A 16,486-nucleotide genomic window follows, 5' to 3' on the forward strand; every position below is an offset into this window, starting at 1 on the left:
ACCGGCCCGAAAATGACAAGTTTCTCGCTACAATACACGTTTATAAACGTCTTCACGTCGATGATTTGTCAATTTTTTTCACACGAAGTTGAAAAAAATTACTGGTTTTCAAAAAATTAATAAACGTACTGTGCAAAATAAGAACGTACTGGGTGGATGTTAGGGCCCAAAAAAATAAACGTACCCGTATGTTTATTCGGCAGATGAGAGTAAGACTATAAGTATAAATGCTGTATGCAAGTCACACTGCATAGTCCAAATAGTACTGTTCCTTTTTGGAAGAGGAAAGTTTTCATAAAGGTAAAAATTAGTACAGCTAGAAAGCAATTTTGTCATTTGTATTTTGTGTGTGTGTTGTCTCAACAATGATGATACTTATAGAAATACCAAAATGTAGATCTACAGTTTAAATCAATAATTTTTAGGTTTTTATATTTAAATCTCAATCGAGAGTCATGTCAAAGCTGTCAGTGTGCAATATGCGTTTAAAAGTTATCCAAAAGCCAGGTAAACTATTAAGCTGCAATCGCATGTGGCTATCTATAACACATAATCACATGTGGTTACACAAACATCTAGGTGCATTTTAACAACAGCTTTTGCACGATAATGATTTGCACGCATGTAGATGATATTAAGTTATTCGAGATCTACGCCTTATGGAAGGTTTTGTAGGCCTCCAGTGAAGGACAAGTCTAACAGGTGGATTTAGATTAAGAGGAGCCAAATTTTGTGATGTCAAATATATTCATAGCTAAGAAATATAGGCCACCAAGCAAACTGTCATTCTCCGGTACCCAACTGGTCACCAGTTACTGGTCAATCAGAGCATGAATTAATGACCCGCCTGAGGTGTACATTTTATATGGTATCATAAAGCTTGGCCATATCATCCTATAACCATTGAATAAATCGCCAAGTGAAACATGTAGCCTATCAACTTTCTAATAGTGGATGGAAGCAGTGTCATGTTTAATTGCACATCTATCAAAGAGTAGGCCAAAATCAATATGGGATGGAAATGGAATGTTCATGAATATGTTTGAAGTACATGTAGTCTGGCCCTGTGGTACATGTATCTCAGCTTTCGCTATATGATAGTTTATTGGCTTTCGCTATGTGATAGTTTATTACCTCAGAAGAGCCCCAAAGAAGATGCAGCAGTGAAGGCTGGTCATATTGGGCTCATAAGCATTTTGCTTGTTTGTTTATCTGTTTACTGTTTTTTATACAACTGGAAACTCAATATAGTCATTATACTTAGAAGCAGCTCATCATGAGCATCTTGTTTTTGGTTTTTGTTTTTTGTTTTGTTTATGTGAAAGACTGTTTGCTATTTGTGTTTGTCAGGAGACTCTCCATTTAAGCAGACATAGTAGAGGCTGCTCATGAGCAACATGTTTTTGTTTTTGTTTGCTTATCTGTTTACTGTTTGTTGTTTGTTAGGAGACTCCCATAGAAGCAGCCGCAGTGGAGGCTGGTGAGGAGAAAGAGGAAGCGTCTGGAGCCGCCGCAGCCAAGCTGGACGCAGACGACCTGAAGTACATCAAGCACCCCCTGCAGAACAGGTTAGTAGCAGGAGGAGTCCCTAGGCAGGTGTCTTGTCTTTGGGGGTTAAGGTAGCCAACATCAACTTGCTGATGATTCTGATGATTCTGATACACTGTAGAATTGGGCTGTAGAATTTGGACCAGGGCATACCCCTACTCCTTTTCATAAGGTTTGGTGGGTTCTTTAACGTGCGTGGGGTGTGGCTCTCCCAAACACGGGACCTCCATTTAACATCCTATCCGAGGGGCGTCCCTAACTGAAGCTAGGTGCTCATTTTTACCTGAGTGAAATGAAGAAAGTTGTGTAAAGTGCTTTTCCCAAGGGCACAACATCGGACATGCAGATGGAATCGAACCCAGGACCCATGGGTTTTGGGCCGAATGCCCTACGATTACGCCACACGATGCCACTAAAGAGGTCTCAAATCCCACCTACATATGCAGGTTAGTGCTGGTAAAACTGAAGTTGTGCAAGTTTTCTGATGTCTACCTGCATCTAACCTGTCAGGTAAAAATGGCGAAAAGATATTTGATGTAGGAGATTTATTTTGTTGGTTTGATTTTCCAGATGGGCTCTGTGGTTCTTCAAGAATGACAAGACCAAGACTTGGGCTGCCAACCTTAGATGTGTGTCCACTTTTGACACTGTTGAGGACTTCTGGGCGTAAGTCACTCACTTGTGATGTGTCCTGTAATATATATGTATATGTTGTATTTCCTTGCTATCACAGTGTCATTTTTTTGTGTCATGCATGTGTCACATTTTGGGTCACTGGAATGCACAAAAAATTTCTGCTAGGCATGCACTAGTTGTTACTTTAACCCAAGTTGTTTTTTGGGAGGTTGTATGTGTAGTGTATGTATAGTCTTCTATTTCTGACTGCCATGTTTTTTCTTTGTTCTAGCCTGTACAATCATATACAAGTAGCCAGCAGACTGCAGTCTGGATGTGACTACTCCCTCTTCAAGGTGAGTTAGTTTAATAGAGGACTTCAATAGCACCCTTTATTCTATCACTATCAGTGTTTGAAATTTGTGTTTGCTATCATTGGGTTGCATCTGCACATCTTGAGGGACTATTATGCATGTTATATGTAGTTTTCTCACCTCAAGGGAGTGAGGTATTTTTTTTTGTTGTCTGTGTGTGAATTCCCAATGTAACATGCTACATTGCCATACATTTTTTATGGTGGGACCTGAAAGGTTCACAAAGCAGTATGCGTAAGGTTGTGAAGCCTGCCATCTCTGATCCCCCTGTCGTTGGTTTGATTCCCAGGATGGAGTTGAACCCATGTGGGAAGATCCCTTCAACAAGACGGGTGGGCGTTGGCTCATCAACATACAGAAGCAGCAGCGCCACTCAGACCTGGACAGATTTTGGTTGGAAACTGTAAGTTAAATATAAGGCCACACCAATTTAATTTCTTGGTTAACGGATTTTTCTAGAAAAATAATGGAGCGGGCGGGCGAAAAAAAAATAAAAATAAAAACAGGCCTAGGCATCGCATTATGGCCCAAAATGGTACGATAGGAACCATGAAGTCAACACACCAGGCAAGTTCAAAATTTAAACAATGAATTTTGAACTTTTAATGATACTATTGCATTGAAAGATGGAATAACTGTAACAACTAGGATGAAAAGGTCTGTTTTTAACTGTTCAGGGCAAAATATGAGCAGTTTGCAGTTGATTCTGGATTTTTATTTTTATTTGCAAATCAGAAAAAAATGAAGCGGCAAATCCGTTAACCAAGAAATTAAATTGGCGTGGCCTAATGGATATTGGAGTGTTATGTTATAAGTCTGTCAGACACCTTCCACAGTCCTTGTTACTACTGCTTGTCACTATATGTAGCCAATGTGGGTGGCGCTTTTGTGGTGAGAACACAATCCCAAACATGGCTAGGTTTGTATCCCCCCTCGTCCCGATTCATCACTGGGGTTGACTTTCTTATCCAAACAGCCTCCTTTAGTTGTTTTTTTTTAAATTTTATTTATTTTATGAAGATATACCACATTTGTGGAAGAATTGACATAACAGGTGACTATCACCTCTTCAAGATGTCAAACCTGAAACCGGACTGTAAGGTTTGAACCGCTCACACCGAAAAGGACCCCTACTCTTTTCGATAAGTGCGGTGGGTTCTTTAACGTGCGTGGGGTGTGGCTGTCCCAAACACGGGACCTCCATTTAACGTCCTATCCGAGGGACGTCCCTAACCGAAGCTAGGTACTCATTGAATGAAGTGAGGAAAGTCATGTAAAGTACCTTTCCCAAGGGCACAAGATCAGTGACACCGCGCAGGATTCGAACCCAGGACCTCTTGGGCCTGGGCTGAACACACTACTGCTACGTCACACGACTGTTGTCCTCTCTGTCTATTACATTATTATGACTTGTCCTACGTACTGTGATTCTCCCAGCTGCTGTGTTTAATTGGAGAAGCCTTTGAGGAGGACTCAGACGAAGTGTGCGGTGCCGTCATCAACGTTCGCAGCAAAGGGGACAAGATTGCAATTTGGACACACGACTGTAAAAACTCTGAGGCTGTCATAAGAATCGGGTAAGTTTGTTGACGTTCTCTCCAAACATTCAGAATCATATAGAGTAGCTCTTGGGAAAATATTTGGTAAGCAGGGGCTTTATAAACTTAACAATATGGGCAACATTTTACTTGCAATTTCAAAAAAAATTCTATTACTCAATAAGCACAAGTAAGTAGTATTAAAGTTGACTTTTAGTATGTAAAAACAGTTACTCAAGCAGCTAGATTTTGAAAATCTGTCCAGTTGCTTGAGTAACTGTTTTCTTGTTTGTCTCATTCCCTGGATGTCTAACCTTAGTTGTATGATACAAAGCCTGATGGTTTTGAGACTGAAAAATTGCAAATTGGCTGTATATTTTCACTTGCAACTTGCATATTTTTTATCTGTTAAATGAAGTTGGGAAAACCATAACCTAATGGAGAAGTAAAGAAATCATTTGTGTTTGAATGCAGAAATTTGTTCAAGATTTTTAACTGAAGCAAGATAGGATACTAATTGAAGTTTTATTTGTTTCTGTTGCAGTCGAAAGTTCAAAGAGAGGCTAAACCTTCCCCCTAAGTTTGTCATTGGTTACCAGGTGAGCCCTTCCCCTTACTAAAATTGAGCTTAAAAATATCATCTGTCTTGGATTCATCTGATAAGGAATTGTGTAATTGTAATTTGTACATGCATGGCACTGGGCAGTTCAATTTTTGTGAACATAGATCATTACCTTTGCCTAGAATGTTATGCTTTTGGTAACACTTGTTTATGTATGTATGTATGTATGTATGAATAATGTGGTCTAGCACAATGACTTGAGATGCTGTTATGAAATTTCGTTTTGGACTCCCTGGTAGCTTTCCTTGGTACTGCAGGAGAACCATGTTTTCAGTCCAAAATAAACTAATAAATATGTGTAAAGTTGTAAGTTACTTTCTTGGAAACAGTTTGATTAGCTCATTATTGCATATAAAGTTGAAATATCTTCTCTCTTTTCCCCCCTACAGGCACACACAGACACAATGTCCAAAAGCGGCTCCACAACAAAAAATCGCTTCTCTGTATAACCACAGTCCAACAAACTGTCCCAGTCCTAGCCTAGCACCAGTGAAGGTGGCACACGTTTCTCCAGTAACCAGCTGGACAGTCACAGTTGCCGAGTTTTCTAAGATTTTCTGATCCCTACGCCGCCACAGTGTCATATCAGAAGTCTCCCCTGCTACAAATGTACCTGTCTCCCCATCTCACCTGTTGTAAGATTCCTCCCAATAGAGATGTGTTGTTGTCAGATGCGTCAGCCAGAAGATGAGCTTTTGGCCGACGAGCGAGAATTTGTACAATGTTCTGAATATCCCATGCATATGTCAATGCACTGTAGTTATGGTGAAGAATGGACAGCTTAAGTAAGGAACGATACTGGATATTGTGGCAGAGTAGTGCTTATAGCATTGAGGTTTGTATGTTCTTAATGCATTACTACAGCTTGTAATGTCAAGCTTTTGCACATGAAACCAGAAGTTAGCTTGCCTTTAAAACAAGCTTGTGTCAGCTAGGGACAGACCAGAAAGAATGAAGGGGGTGGTGTCTGAATTTATTCTAAAATAAATTCAAAACTGTATGCACATTTGTTTTGTTGTTCGACAGTGTCTTTGTCAAGTCATTTCTTCAAATCTTTCTTGTGGTACTTTTTTCTTTCAATTTCACCCCACACAATTCTTTTGGTCTGCCCCTTTTTGAAAATATGGCAACTTAATTAATGTTTATACAGATTTTTGCAAGCAAGGATAAAAAAAAAAAGATGAAGAGCTTTTGCTTGGTTGATACTGTTTTGTAATTCACGTCCACAATGTTTGTATTATTAGTAGCTTTTATTTATGAATCGCTTTTCTTTGTAATACAAGCAATGTAAGTAAGAAGTAATGTTTGAAAGTACTATAAGGTATGGGAAGAGGATGTCGGTGTGTTTAACATGCCAAGTGTATTGTTGAATGTCTTTATATCGATAGGTCAAGTGACAAAAGTGATGCCCAGATTTAAGGGCATTCCCTGTCAAAAAAGATAAAAAGTATTGACTTATCCCGATTAAGATTGAAGAAGAAAAAATAACTCGTAAAAAAAATTACGAAGATCTTATTTCTTACGTTTTTCCTCTATTATGCAGTTGTCATGTTCTTTGAAGGTTCTGTAACTGATTTCCTCGAAAAGAATGAAATTGTACAGTGATGACAACTAAGGATGTATGGAATTGTCAGCTTTTTTGTAAATTGAAGCAGCGTACCTAACCTATCTATAATGCCGATATTGTTTCAAATTATTCAACATATGCTTAGCTGTAGTTTTGGCACCTCTGAATCTTGACCATGGATCGATGTGTAACCTTCCCTTTTGTTACAGATGGTACAAATGAATTCCTTGGTTTGCAGGCTTTTTATTGTAAACTTGGAAGAAAAACACAATAGAACTGACAAAAGTGAATGCATCACTGCATAAACAACTCCAAGTCATCAATTCACTCAATGGCCTTGTGTTGGAAGTCAACATCTTGCCTATGTTGGTTTTATCTCAAATTTGGATAACAAGAAAGTTCTTTCTTTTTTACTTAAGACTTCTTGAATCCTGTTGGGGTATATCATAATTTGTAAGTAAAAAAAAAGATTCTTTCAATGATGCTTAAAGACAAAAGAAACAGACGTTAAAAACGGGACTTGGAAAAGTTGATGTAAAGAGTGTGTAACCCAAGTTTTTGCCTAGGATGATGTAAAATGTGTACAGATAAAGCTTGGATATCCCTGCACACTTGAAGTTAAAAGACGTTCACAGCAAAGGCCTGCTATGGAGTGTTAGGGTGGTGTATATTTTTGACACAAGGATAGGTCCTTTTTCACTTGAGGGAAAGTTTGATGTGATTCCTTTACATATATCATACACACCTTTGGCTCCAGTTTGCATAACGTGAATAATGAAAACTGGGGAAAAATTGGTTTCCTAAGAAAGAATTAAAATTGGAAGAGGTGAAAATGTCTTGGTTCTATGATAAAGGTAGAGGCAGGAATATTTTTTTCCTGACGAGTAGTTTTGACATACCGTGTAAAAAAAGATCTATTAATGCTATTAACTCTTGTTTCTTGTATAGCAAAAGTACAGTTAGTGATGACGTTATGACTGATTTGTACCACTTTGAAAGCTGATTTGAACAGCTTGCATATATTTGTAGCACTTGCTATCTGAACAGAGTGAACAATATGATTATATTATGTGATGCACAGTAACGGATATATTTTCTTTTTGTCATGTTGATAGCCTTTCGTTTTTTTTTTTAGTTTTAAAAAACGACAGTGTATAATTAAGTCAATGTATTTACACATTTTCTGCATAAACTATAGATGTAATTCAATTTCCATGAGTGGGCGCAAGCTGTGCATTGTAATACCTGTAAGCTCATGATTTTGGTAGCACATTTGGTTAGCCTTGTTACCCATAATCATATATTACACAGTTGTAGGAACCTACCTTGTTACCCTAGGAAGGTTTGAAAAGATACAGGGGTTTTGCCACTGTATTGTAACATAAACATAGGATCCATCTGAAATGTCATAAAAAAAGTCACTACTCTACATGCCTCGGTTATCCTTGCTTGGCATTTCGTATGAGAAGTGAACAGCATTACACATACATAAAAACATGTATGCACTATACACACGGACATGCATGAAACAACTGCGATTTATGCTGTTTTGTACTTGCACAAATTGATTCTATTACAACTTCTGGACAAGCTATTGCTGGGAGCTTGGCATCAATCCTTGCTAGAAACAACAATCAGTGCTAGAAACCGGCTCAATGCAAGGCCTATACGACCACTTCTCGGCATTGAACTAGAAATACGAGAGAAACATGGCTATGTCAAGAGATGGCGGTGAACGTTTGATTTGAAAGCCTGTAGATTGTAGGTTGGTGGGAAACACTTGTCAGGGAGGGAATTCCAAAGCTTGGCCGTACGGGGAAAGAAACTCTCACTGTAAAAAGATTTCGAACAAGGAAATTGGACGGTAAAGTTGTGTGAGCTAGTGGAGAACCTAGTGGAACGCTTAAAAGTTCTGAGTGGTGGAACTAGTTGTCATCTCCCCATATTTCACAAAGGTCCACATTTGTAACAGTCCTTGTTTTTAGTTTTTGGTATATTTCATACATTTGTTCCTTTAACCTATAGCTAGCAACAGTTCTTTAGAGAAGTGAGCACAACAACACTAAAGGACTCAAAGAAAACCAGCCATTTTGTTCATAGCTTTTAATGGTTTCACCAATAAGCAGGCCACGATGACCATTGTGCTTGGTTCTTATGTAGGTATTACACTCTAAATTCCAGCACAGACTGAGTCCATGTTATTTTGTATATCTAGTGATAATGCACATAACCTCTCAGAAAAAACTGTTCTGTATGAATATACTTCCTTTTTTCAAACAGTGTAACACACCAGATTTCTGAGCAAGATGGTTACATCAAAGCTCATGTATCTATTCGCATTCAAAACTATCAAATGAAAGAATGTTGGCTGGTTTTTAGCCCTTGTTGCCTCTGTTTTTCCTGCATATAATGTCTTCAAACTTTTCTTACATATACATACTCTTGATTAATATTTTCCCAAACTAAGCATTTTATTTATCCCTCTATTACAACTAAACCCCCAATCTATATGCTTACAGCTTAAAATTGAATAGCAAGGAGATTAAAATTTTATTTTTGGTTTAGACATGATTTCGTTTCATCAAGTTTCTCTACGAAATTTGCCATGTTTCAAGACATATGCGCCAAAAAGCAGTTACTCAAGCAACTGGATATAATTTTGAATAATCATATCCAGTTGCTTGAGTAACTGCTTTTTGGCGTATCGTATTACCTGGATGTCTAACCTTCATCGACGTTTCAAGACATATGATTATAAGACACTGGTAACATTGTGGCCATCTAAATAAGGCCGCACCAATTTAATTTCTTGGTTAACGGATTTGCCTGCTTAATTTTTTTCTGATTTGCAAAAAAAAAAAGAAATTCAGAATCAACTGCAAATGCTCATATTTTGCCCGGAACGGTTGAAAACAAGAAATCAAATTGGTGTAGCCTAAGGCCACACCAATTTAATTTCTTGGTTAACGGATTTTTCTAGAAAAATAATGGAGCGGGCGGGCGGAAAAAAATAAAAATAAAAATAGGACCTAGGCATCGTATCATGGCCCAAAATGGTACGATAGGAACCATGAAGTCAACACACCAGGCAAGTTCAAAATTTAAACAATGAATTTTGAACTTTTAATGATACTATTGCATTGAAAGATGGAATAACTGTAACAACTAGGATGAAAAGGTCTGTTTTTAACTGTTCAGGGCAAAATATGAGCAGTTTGCAGTTGATTCTGGATTTTTATTTTTATTTGCAAATCAGAAAAAATGAAGCGGCAAATCCGTTAACCAAGAAATTAAATTGGCGTGGCCTAAGGTTGATAAAATTGTTCTGAAAGAACAATGCCCTGTATGTTGAATCATAACAGTTGAACTTCATTCCAATTGGAAGGAATTAAAACTTATCCAGATTTTCAGCCAAATCTTTGACCTTAAATATGACAAGTTTGTATTCCCTTGCATTGCAATCAATCTCATAACAGCATGATCTTCAGCAGAATCTCAGCAGTATCTGTTGGAATATTGCACATGATGAGGCCAGTGTTAGCGTCAGTATGGGGGAGGACAGGCCAGCTGAAGCCCCACTGCCGTGGTTGCAGCCGTCGTTATCGCAACAAGACGTGCAAATCTGTGGATGTGTCAAAATGTTACTGTAAAGTTGCAACAGCAATGCATGGTGGAGCACTAGGCAGAAATGTCAGCTGATGCCATGCTCCATACTGTTAGGCCACACCATGTAAATTTTATGGATAACGTCCGCGCGCGCATTGATTTTGGCCTGTTCTTAGAAAAAAAACCCAAGAAATTCCGCTTCCTGTAACTTATGACCAAAGAGTCACAACAGTGCCGCAAATCATTAGATTGACGTGAAACCCGTAACGCGAAATGGGTAAAGAGCACATGCTTTGTTTCTACAGGCCTGCAAAAATGTGATGAAAGAAACAGGACAGGACGACAACTGCTGTTCCACCTGATTTATTGCTGTTTTGATGATGAATTAAAGACTTCTTGCTTGTTACACTGTGTCACCTCATTCAATTTGTGTCCTAACATTTGTCGTCTCTTAGTATATTTCTAATCTAGGCATCTTGTTTTTTACGGCCCTTCTTGTTTTTTTTTCGCCCTCTCGCATTAGATTTAGGGTCTCCAAAGGACGTCATCCATAAAATTTACTTGGTGTGGCCTTACAGTAAATACAGTCAAGATTAAATCGAATTCAAAAATAGCTACTGTATAAACGAAAAACAGTGGCGGTATGAGTATTAGGAGCACTAAAATTTAACACCGTGGTTCTATTGAGTTTTGATGTGGAGGTGGGCGGAGCTGTGGCATTACTTTTATTATGTCCTGTTGGACTTCTGACACTAGTCGATAGGTGGCGTCTCAGCACCGTGTCAGATGAGCGACACCCTGCGGTCTTGTGAGCATGTACAGGCAACTTTTTGTGAATATCAAATCTAATAAAAAAATCGCTTCGATGTGTGACGGGACAGGTGGAAATCAATGTTGATCACCTATTGTAAACAAGATTTGGGGGTAAAATGTCCGAAAACTGAATCAATTTTACTTCTAATATAACTTCTTATCCCCAGGTTGATATGGTTGGCAGAACTTGATCGTTCTTTAAAACGATACTTGCCTCTTTAGTGACACCGAGGCCGGACATCTTGCACCCATAGTAGCACGTATCTGCGCAGCCGCGCTCGAAGTTCGTTATGATGCCGTTGACTGATGTGCTCTCGATCTGAAAAGAACAGGGGGACTTTTCAATCAACAATATATGTTCAATATGTCACATTCATATTCATATTTGATTGGTATTCTTTTCCCATACCTTCTAACCGGAGGTTTAGGTTTCGGCTTGTTTTCGACTCGACGTGTTTTAAGCGACTTTCTTTTTTTTTGTACTGGTATTTTTTTTTCGCCAGCCAATTGCAAATTTAGAGGCAAATGCAAATGGTAACTGCCTGGTATACAGATACTACCCTGCCAATTGATACTGTCTTGCAGCCAGCCGTCAAACATCCTCCCACGCCAGGGGTGCTTCCTACCAGCCCAAGGCGTATTTGCCGCGGGATAGCTCTGCCGTGGGAGAATGCCGTCAAAATATCTGCTTAGAGATTAGCAGTGAGCTCGTGTGTATAGTATATCATTCAATCAACTAGCTATCCAATCATTCCTTCCTTCCCTTCCTCCCCCTCCCTTCTTTCTTCCCTTTCTTCCTTCGTTAATTCCTTCCTTCATTTCTTCCTTCCTTCCTTCATTTCTTTATTCCTCCACTCCTTCATTCATTACTTCCTACATTTCTTCTTTCATTTCTTCATTCCTCCACTCCTTCCTTCATTTCTTCCATCCTTCATTCTTCCCTTCCTTCCTTCATTCATTCATTACTTCGAATTTTTTCCTTCCTTCCTTCCTTTCTTCATTATTGCCTTCCTTTCTTCCTTCCTTTCTTCTTTCCTTCGTTACTTCGAATTTCTTCCTTCATTATTGCCTTCCTTTCTTCCTTCCTTTCTTCTTTCCTTCGTTACTTCGAATTTCTTCCTTCATTATTGCCTTCATTTCTTCCTTCCTTCCTTCCTTCCTTCATCTCTTTATTCCTCCAATCCTTCCTTCATTACTTCCGGTACATTTCTTCCTTCTTTCATTCTTTCACCCGTCCCTGTCCCTGTCTGTCCGTACCATGCAGTAGCGCGCGCTGGAGCCGCATGACGACAGGCTGGAGTTGTCCCTGGTCACCTCGTTCTCGCACACCGTGCTGTAGTAAACCCATCGGAACGACTCCTTACACGTGTAGCAGGTCAGACCCGACCCTGGAGGGGGAGAAAAAAACACACATCCGATGCAATTTCAGAGGCCAAACGAAACAAAATCTGCCATGAAATACCATCATAATACTGCCAAGAAATTCTTACGCTAACAATAGGACAGTGACTTTTTGGTCTAAGATACTGTCTTAACGTTAACGTAAGGATTTCTAACATTTCTAAATACGGACATGTTAGAAATCCTAACGCTAAGAACATTCTTCCCTAGGATAAGGTACGGTGAGACGGTCTTAAAAGTGCTTTGAATCTTATATTACATGTATAGGAGATCCTAGATAAGGCTATTTTTTGACGTTCTTACCTGTTTTAGGTGTGCCTGAAATATCTTGACGCTAACAGCACTCTTTTCTGAATGGTCTTACCTGGTCTAAATCTTATATTACATCGACAGAATGAAGCTTAAAAACGAGACACATCTTTACGTCATGGTACCCTATAAGAAGACGAGCGCCAGTTTCTATTCAAGATATTACAATTAGACAAGAGAGCCAAGAAAACGTTTGGTCTAAGATAAAGGTGTTTAAGGCGTTTTTACCTGTTTGTAAGCATGTCAGAACTCCTAACGCTCGCAGTAAGACAGTGGGTAGATTTTTGGTCTAAGATAAAGGTGTTTAAAACGTTCTTACCTGTTTGTAAGCATGTGAGAAGTCCTAACACTAGCAGTAAGACAGTGGTTAGATTTCAAATCGTTCTTACCTGTTTGTAAGCATGTTAGAACTCCTAACACTAGCAGTAAGACATTGGTTACATTTTAAGGCGTTCTTACCTGTTTGTAAGCATGTTAGAACTCCTAACGCTACCAGTAAGACAGTGGTTGGATTTTTAAGGCGTTCTTACCTGTTTGTAAGCATGTTAGAACTCCTAACGCTAGCAGTAAGACTGTGACTAGATTTGTTTGGTCTAAGATAGATTTAGGTACGTGTTCAAGGCGTTCTTACCTGTTTGTAAGCATGAGATAAGTCCTAACGCTAGCAGTAAGACAGTGGTTGGATTTTTAAGGCTTTCTTACCTGTTCGTAAGCATGTGAGAACTCCTAACGCTAGCAGTAAGACGACGTCGTGTCGCATAGTTGTGTGGTCATGCTGCCCGCCTGTCCTGAGTCTGAGAGACGACAACACAAAACGTCATAAAGTATTCATGTCGCTGGAAACGACATTTAGTGGGATGATTTCCTGTGGGATCAAACCATAGAATCTTCGTGAAAGAGTTAAATATAGAGCTACAGTAATGTAATCTTCTTTCATATAAACGTTTAGAAAACGTTAAACCTCTGTATATACGTATCGCTTTAAGATATATTAGAAGTTGAAATTTCAAGATGTTTGTGGCTTAAAGAATCTAGAGTGGATGTCTTGTATACATATACATGATACGTATTTATAACTTTAAAATACAAACGTTACAGTATAGAGTACTCTGCTTTATATTCATAAATGTTTAGAAAACGCAAAACCTCTGTACCGCTTTGACATGTACAACTAGCGATTCTATGAGAGAGAGGGGGAGAGAGAGAGAGAGAGAGAGAGAGAGAGAGAGAGAGATTACATTCACACCCTCAGTATCAGTGATGTTAATATATAAAGAGGGAGAGAGAGAGAGGGGGAGAGAGAGTTAGGCAGAGAGGGAGAGAGAGAGAGAGAGGGAGGGAGAGAGAGTTAGGCAGAGAGGGTGTGAGAGAGAGAGAGAGGGAGAGAGAGGGAGAGAGAATTACAGTCACACCCTCAGTATCAGTGATGTTTTAAAATATATAAAGAGAGAGAGAGGGGGGGAGAGAGAGTAGTATCAGTGATGTTAAAAAATAAATATCGATATAGTCTCTACCAGACTTCTGGGAGGACCGAATGAATGCACCTGTGGCCTGATGAGAGGTCTGATAGAGACTATCAGCTAGACCGTGTCCCCTCGGTAATGCATGGACCACATAGCCGGGTACACAAGAGAGACTTCCCCGCCTTCTCTCGTGTTGGGTACGGTCGGCGGATCCAAAACATCCACGTTCAGTTCGCGTACATTTGATCCTTTGTTGTCGCGGCTCATTGTACGATGTTTCCAGAACCAGCACTGATTCTACTCCATCACGTAGGGCCACAGCAAGTAATTCTTATGGATGACATCAGCGCGCGCATTAATTTTTGCCCGATTTTTGGGGGAAAAAAAGAAATTTTGTTGCCCTCTGACAGTGGTCAACATGCCAAAAATGGTCAACGATGTCTGTTGCCATGCTGGAAGGTGGATGGCAGATAGCTATGAAGAGAAGAGACAAGAAAAGACTCTGATTTAATGTTTTGTTTCTTACTTTGATGCAGTGATATGTGATGTTGGGTGTGTATATGTGACGCTCTCACTGAATAAAAACCACAATGATTGAGTCAACATTTTAAAATGTAGGAACCTTGTTTTTTTTCGGCCCGCCTTGTTTTTTTTCTCCCGCTCGCATTAGATTTGGAGTCTGCGGAGGATGTCATCCATAAAATTTACTTGCTGTGGCCTAGCGTGTAATCACTGAGTCAACTATGCCGTTACCATGGCGACGTTAGTACGCCCCATTAGTGCGTTCGAACCGTGTGTGTGTGAGTTGCGCCTTTGGAGACCTACATTGGAAACCGCAGAGGAAACGTCTTTTGTGTGGGCGATTTTCATTATTGATTAAAGCTTAATGTGCTTCATTCAGGTAAACTGTTCCCCGGCGGTGCCTATTGTAAATGGCCGCGCCGAGCGATAAGCATTGTGTGCCGTACTCATCAGTCACTTAGGAACCACAGATGACTCGACATTTACTGTATATAAAAACGCGCGTTTTCCAGTGGGAATTTATGATGGCTGCACATTGAAAAACCACTGGCCTGTGTGTGTAAAGTGTACTCATTTCTGTGAGTCGGATTGTGGTGTTTAAAGCAGCGTTTGTGGAGTTTTTTCTTGGTGTTATCTTAGACTTTTATCGCCTGAACTGTGGACGTCGGTCGCACCTGTGACTTTCTCGCGTCAATATATTAGGCCACAGCAAGTAATTTTTATGGATGACATCAGCGCGCGCATTAATTTTCGCCTGATTTTGGGAAAAAAAGAAGAAGAAATTTTATTGCCTTCTGACAGTGGTCAACATGTCGAAAATGGGCATAGATGTCTGCTGCCATGCCGGAAGGTGGATGGCAGATAAGTATAAAGACAGGAGACAAGAAAAGGCTCTGATTTAATGTTTTGTTTTTTTACTTTGATGCAGTGATATGTGATGCTGGCTGTGTATATGTGATGTTCTCACTGAATCAAAACCATTTGTACAATGATTGAGTCAACATTTAAGAATGTAGGAACCTTGTTTTTTTTTTTGCCCGCTTTATTTTTTTTCGCTCGCTTGCATTAGATTTGGAGTCTGCGGAGGATGTCATCCCCAAAATTTACTTGCTGTGGCCTTATTGCCACCCAGAAGATAAATGCTGATATATTTGAAAATCATTTCTGGCCTGCAGTGGGATTTAATGAGTGTATTTGTGCCGACGTTCCAGGTGAAACCAGCGGTTGGGTGTACAAGTCCGATTTTTACTCCTTATTGAAGGAATGTAGACACTACGGGGGGTGGGCTGCATTCAATAAAAAATCTTACGTATCTGGGGACGGTCCAATGTTATTGCCATACTGCGCTAAACGATATGCTCGCAATTAACGCTAATGACTTTGAATTTTTTTTATATTCCAACATGTAATCACAAGACGTGGTGACGGCACACTCAAGTTTTTTTTCAACTTGTATTAATGCCGCCACCAACACAGGGACAATACAATACTCATTTTCAACTGAGTTAAGTGAGGAAAGTCATGTCTTTCCCAAGGGCACAAGATCGGTGACATGTCAGGGCTTGAACCCGGGACCACTTGGTCCCGAGTCGAGCATTCTACCGCTCCACCACCGCATTTTGAATTGGTATGGACGTTTCCGAGTGTAAAATTCGACATAATAGAAGCGTTTCGATTTGGAACTAGATGTAGTGTTTAGTTTTACATGTATATGTAACGAGAGCAAAATATGTTTAGCCACTGGTCAGCACACGATGTAATAATTAACCACTTCCTGACTATCTTCACCGTTCCAAGAATCCGTGTCACCCGAAAACCACATGTAAGCCATCGATCAAATGTCAAGATAGGCAGGGCCAGAGTCAGTAAAAGTAAGGGGAGCCCTGGCTCAGCAGGACAGACGGTAGAAGCAGCTGGAAGAACGACACCAAAATAAAGGAGCTAAGCCCGGCACGTCAACACCCTGTGTCTGTTCTCATTTCTATCGAGAGCTCTCCACCTCTCTCTTTGGCTGCTTCTTACATGGCGTTGTCGGCAGGATCCGGGTAAAACAAATCATCTTGCTTCCTGCGACGGGGACGACTCCGACGGACGACTACCAAAGTGAC

At 39.8% G+C, this 16,486-nt stretch overlaps 3 protein-coding genes across 3 annotated transcripts in view; 2 read left to right on the forward strand and 1 right to left on the reverse strand.

The window, feature by feature from the left end:
* Positions 1-7,690, forward strand: part of LOC109485414 (eukaryotic translation initiation factor 4E-1A-like) — a 10,826-nt gene extending 3,136 nt beyond the window's left edge. The window contains exons 2-8 of the mRNA XM_019789015.1: positions 1,447-1,568; positions 2,119-2,214; positions 2,456-2,519; positions 2,827-2,940; positions 3,975-4,114; positions 4,620-4,674; positions 5,087-7,690. Of these exons, the coding sequence (XP_019644574.1) occupies positions 1,447-1,568; positions 2,119-2,214; positions 2,456-2,519; positions 2,827-2,940; positions 3,975-4,114; positions 4,620-4,674; positions 5,087-5,146 (651 nt within the window). The 3' untranslated portion in view covers positions 5,147-7,690. The remainder of the gene's footprint in view (positions 1-1,446; positions 1,569-2,118; positions 2,215-2,455; positions 2,520-2,826; positions 2,941-3,974; positions 4,115-4,619; positions 4,675-5,086) is intronic.
* Positions 7,691-9,512: 1,822 nt separating this feature from the next.
* Positions 9,513-16,486, reverse strand: part of LOC109485419 — a 22,681-nt gene continuing 15,707 nt past the window's right edge. The window contains exons 2-5 of the mRNA XM_019789022.1: positions 13,096-13,187; positions 11,941-12,071; positions 10,898-11,002; positions 9,513-9,886 (exon numbers count right to left, since the gene is read on the reverse strand). Of these exons, the coding sequence (XP_019644581.1) occupies positions 9,749-9,886; positions 10,898-11,002; positions 11,941-12,071; positions 13,096-13,153 (432 nt within the window). The 5' untranslated portion in view covers positions 13,154-13,187 and the 3' untranslated portion in view covers positions 9,513-9,748. The remainder of the gene's footprint in view (positions 9,887-10,897; positions 11,003-11,940; positions 12,072-13,095; positions 13,188-16,486) is intronic.
* The window catches only part of LOC109485362 (eukaryotic translation initiation factor 4E-1A-like), an 8,146-nt gene continuing 5,591 nt past the window's right edge, over positions 13,932-16,486 (forward strand). Inside the window, exon 1 of the mRNA XM_019788919.1 lies at positions 13,932-13,991. Within this exon, the coding sequence (XP_019644478.1) occupies positions 13,932-13,991 (60 nt within the window). The remainder of the gene's footprint in view (positions 13,992-16,486) is intronic.

The sequence above is a fragment of the Branchiostoma belcheri genome, unplaced genomic scaffold (genome assembly GCF_001625305.1).
Source record: "Branchiostoma belcheri isolate BF01 breed outbred unplaced genomic scaffold, Haploidv18h27 scaffold75, whole genome shotgun sequence".
NCBI classification, from domain to species: domain Eukaryota; kingdom Metazoa; phylum Chordata; class Leptocardii; order Amphioxiformes; family Branchiostomatidae; genus Branchiostoma; species Branchiostoma belcheri.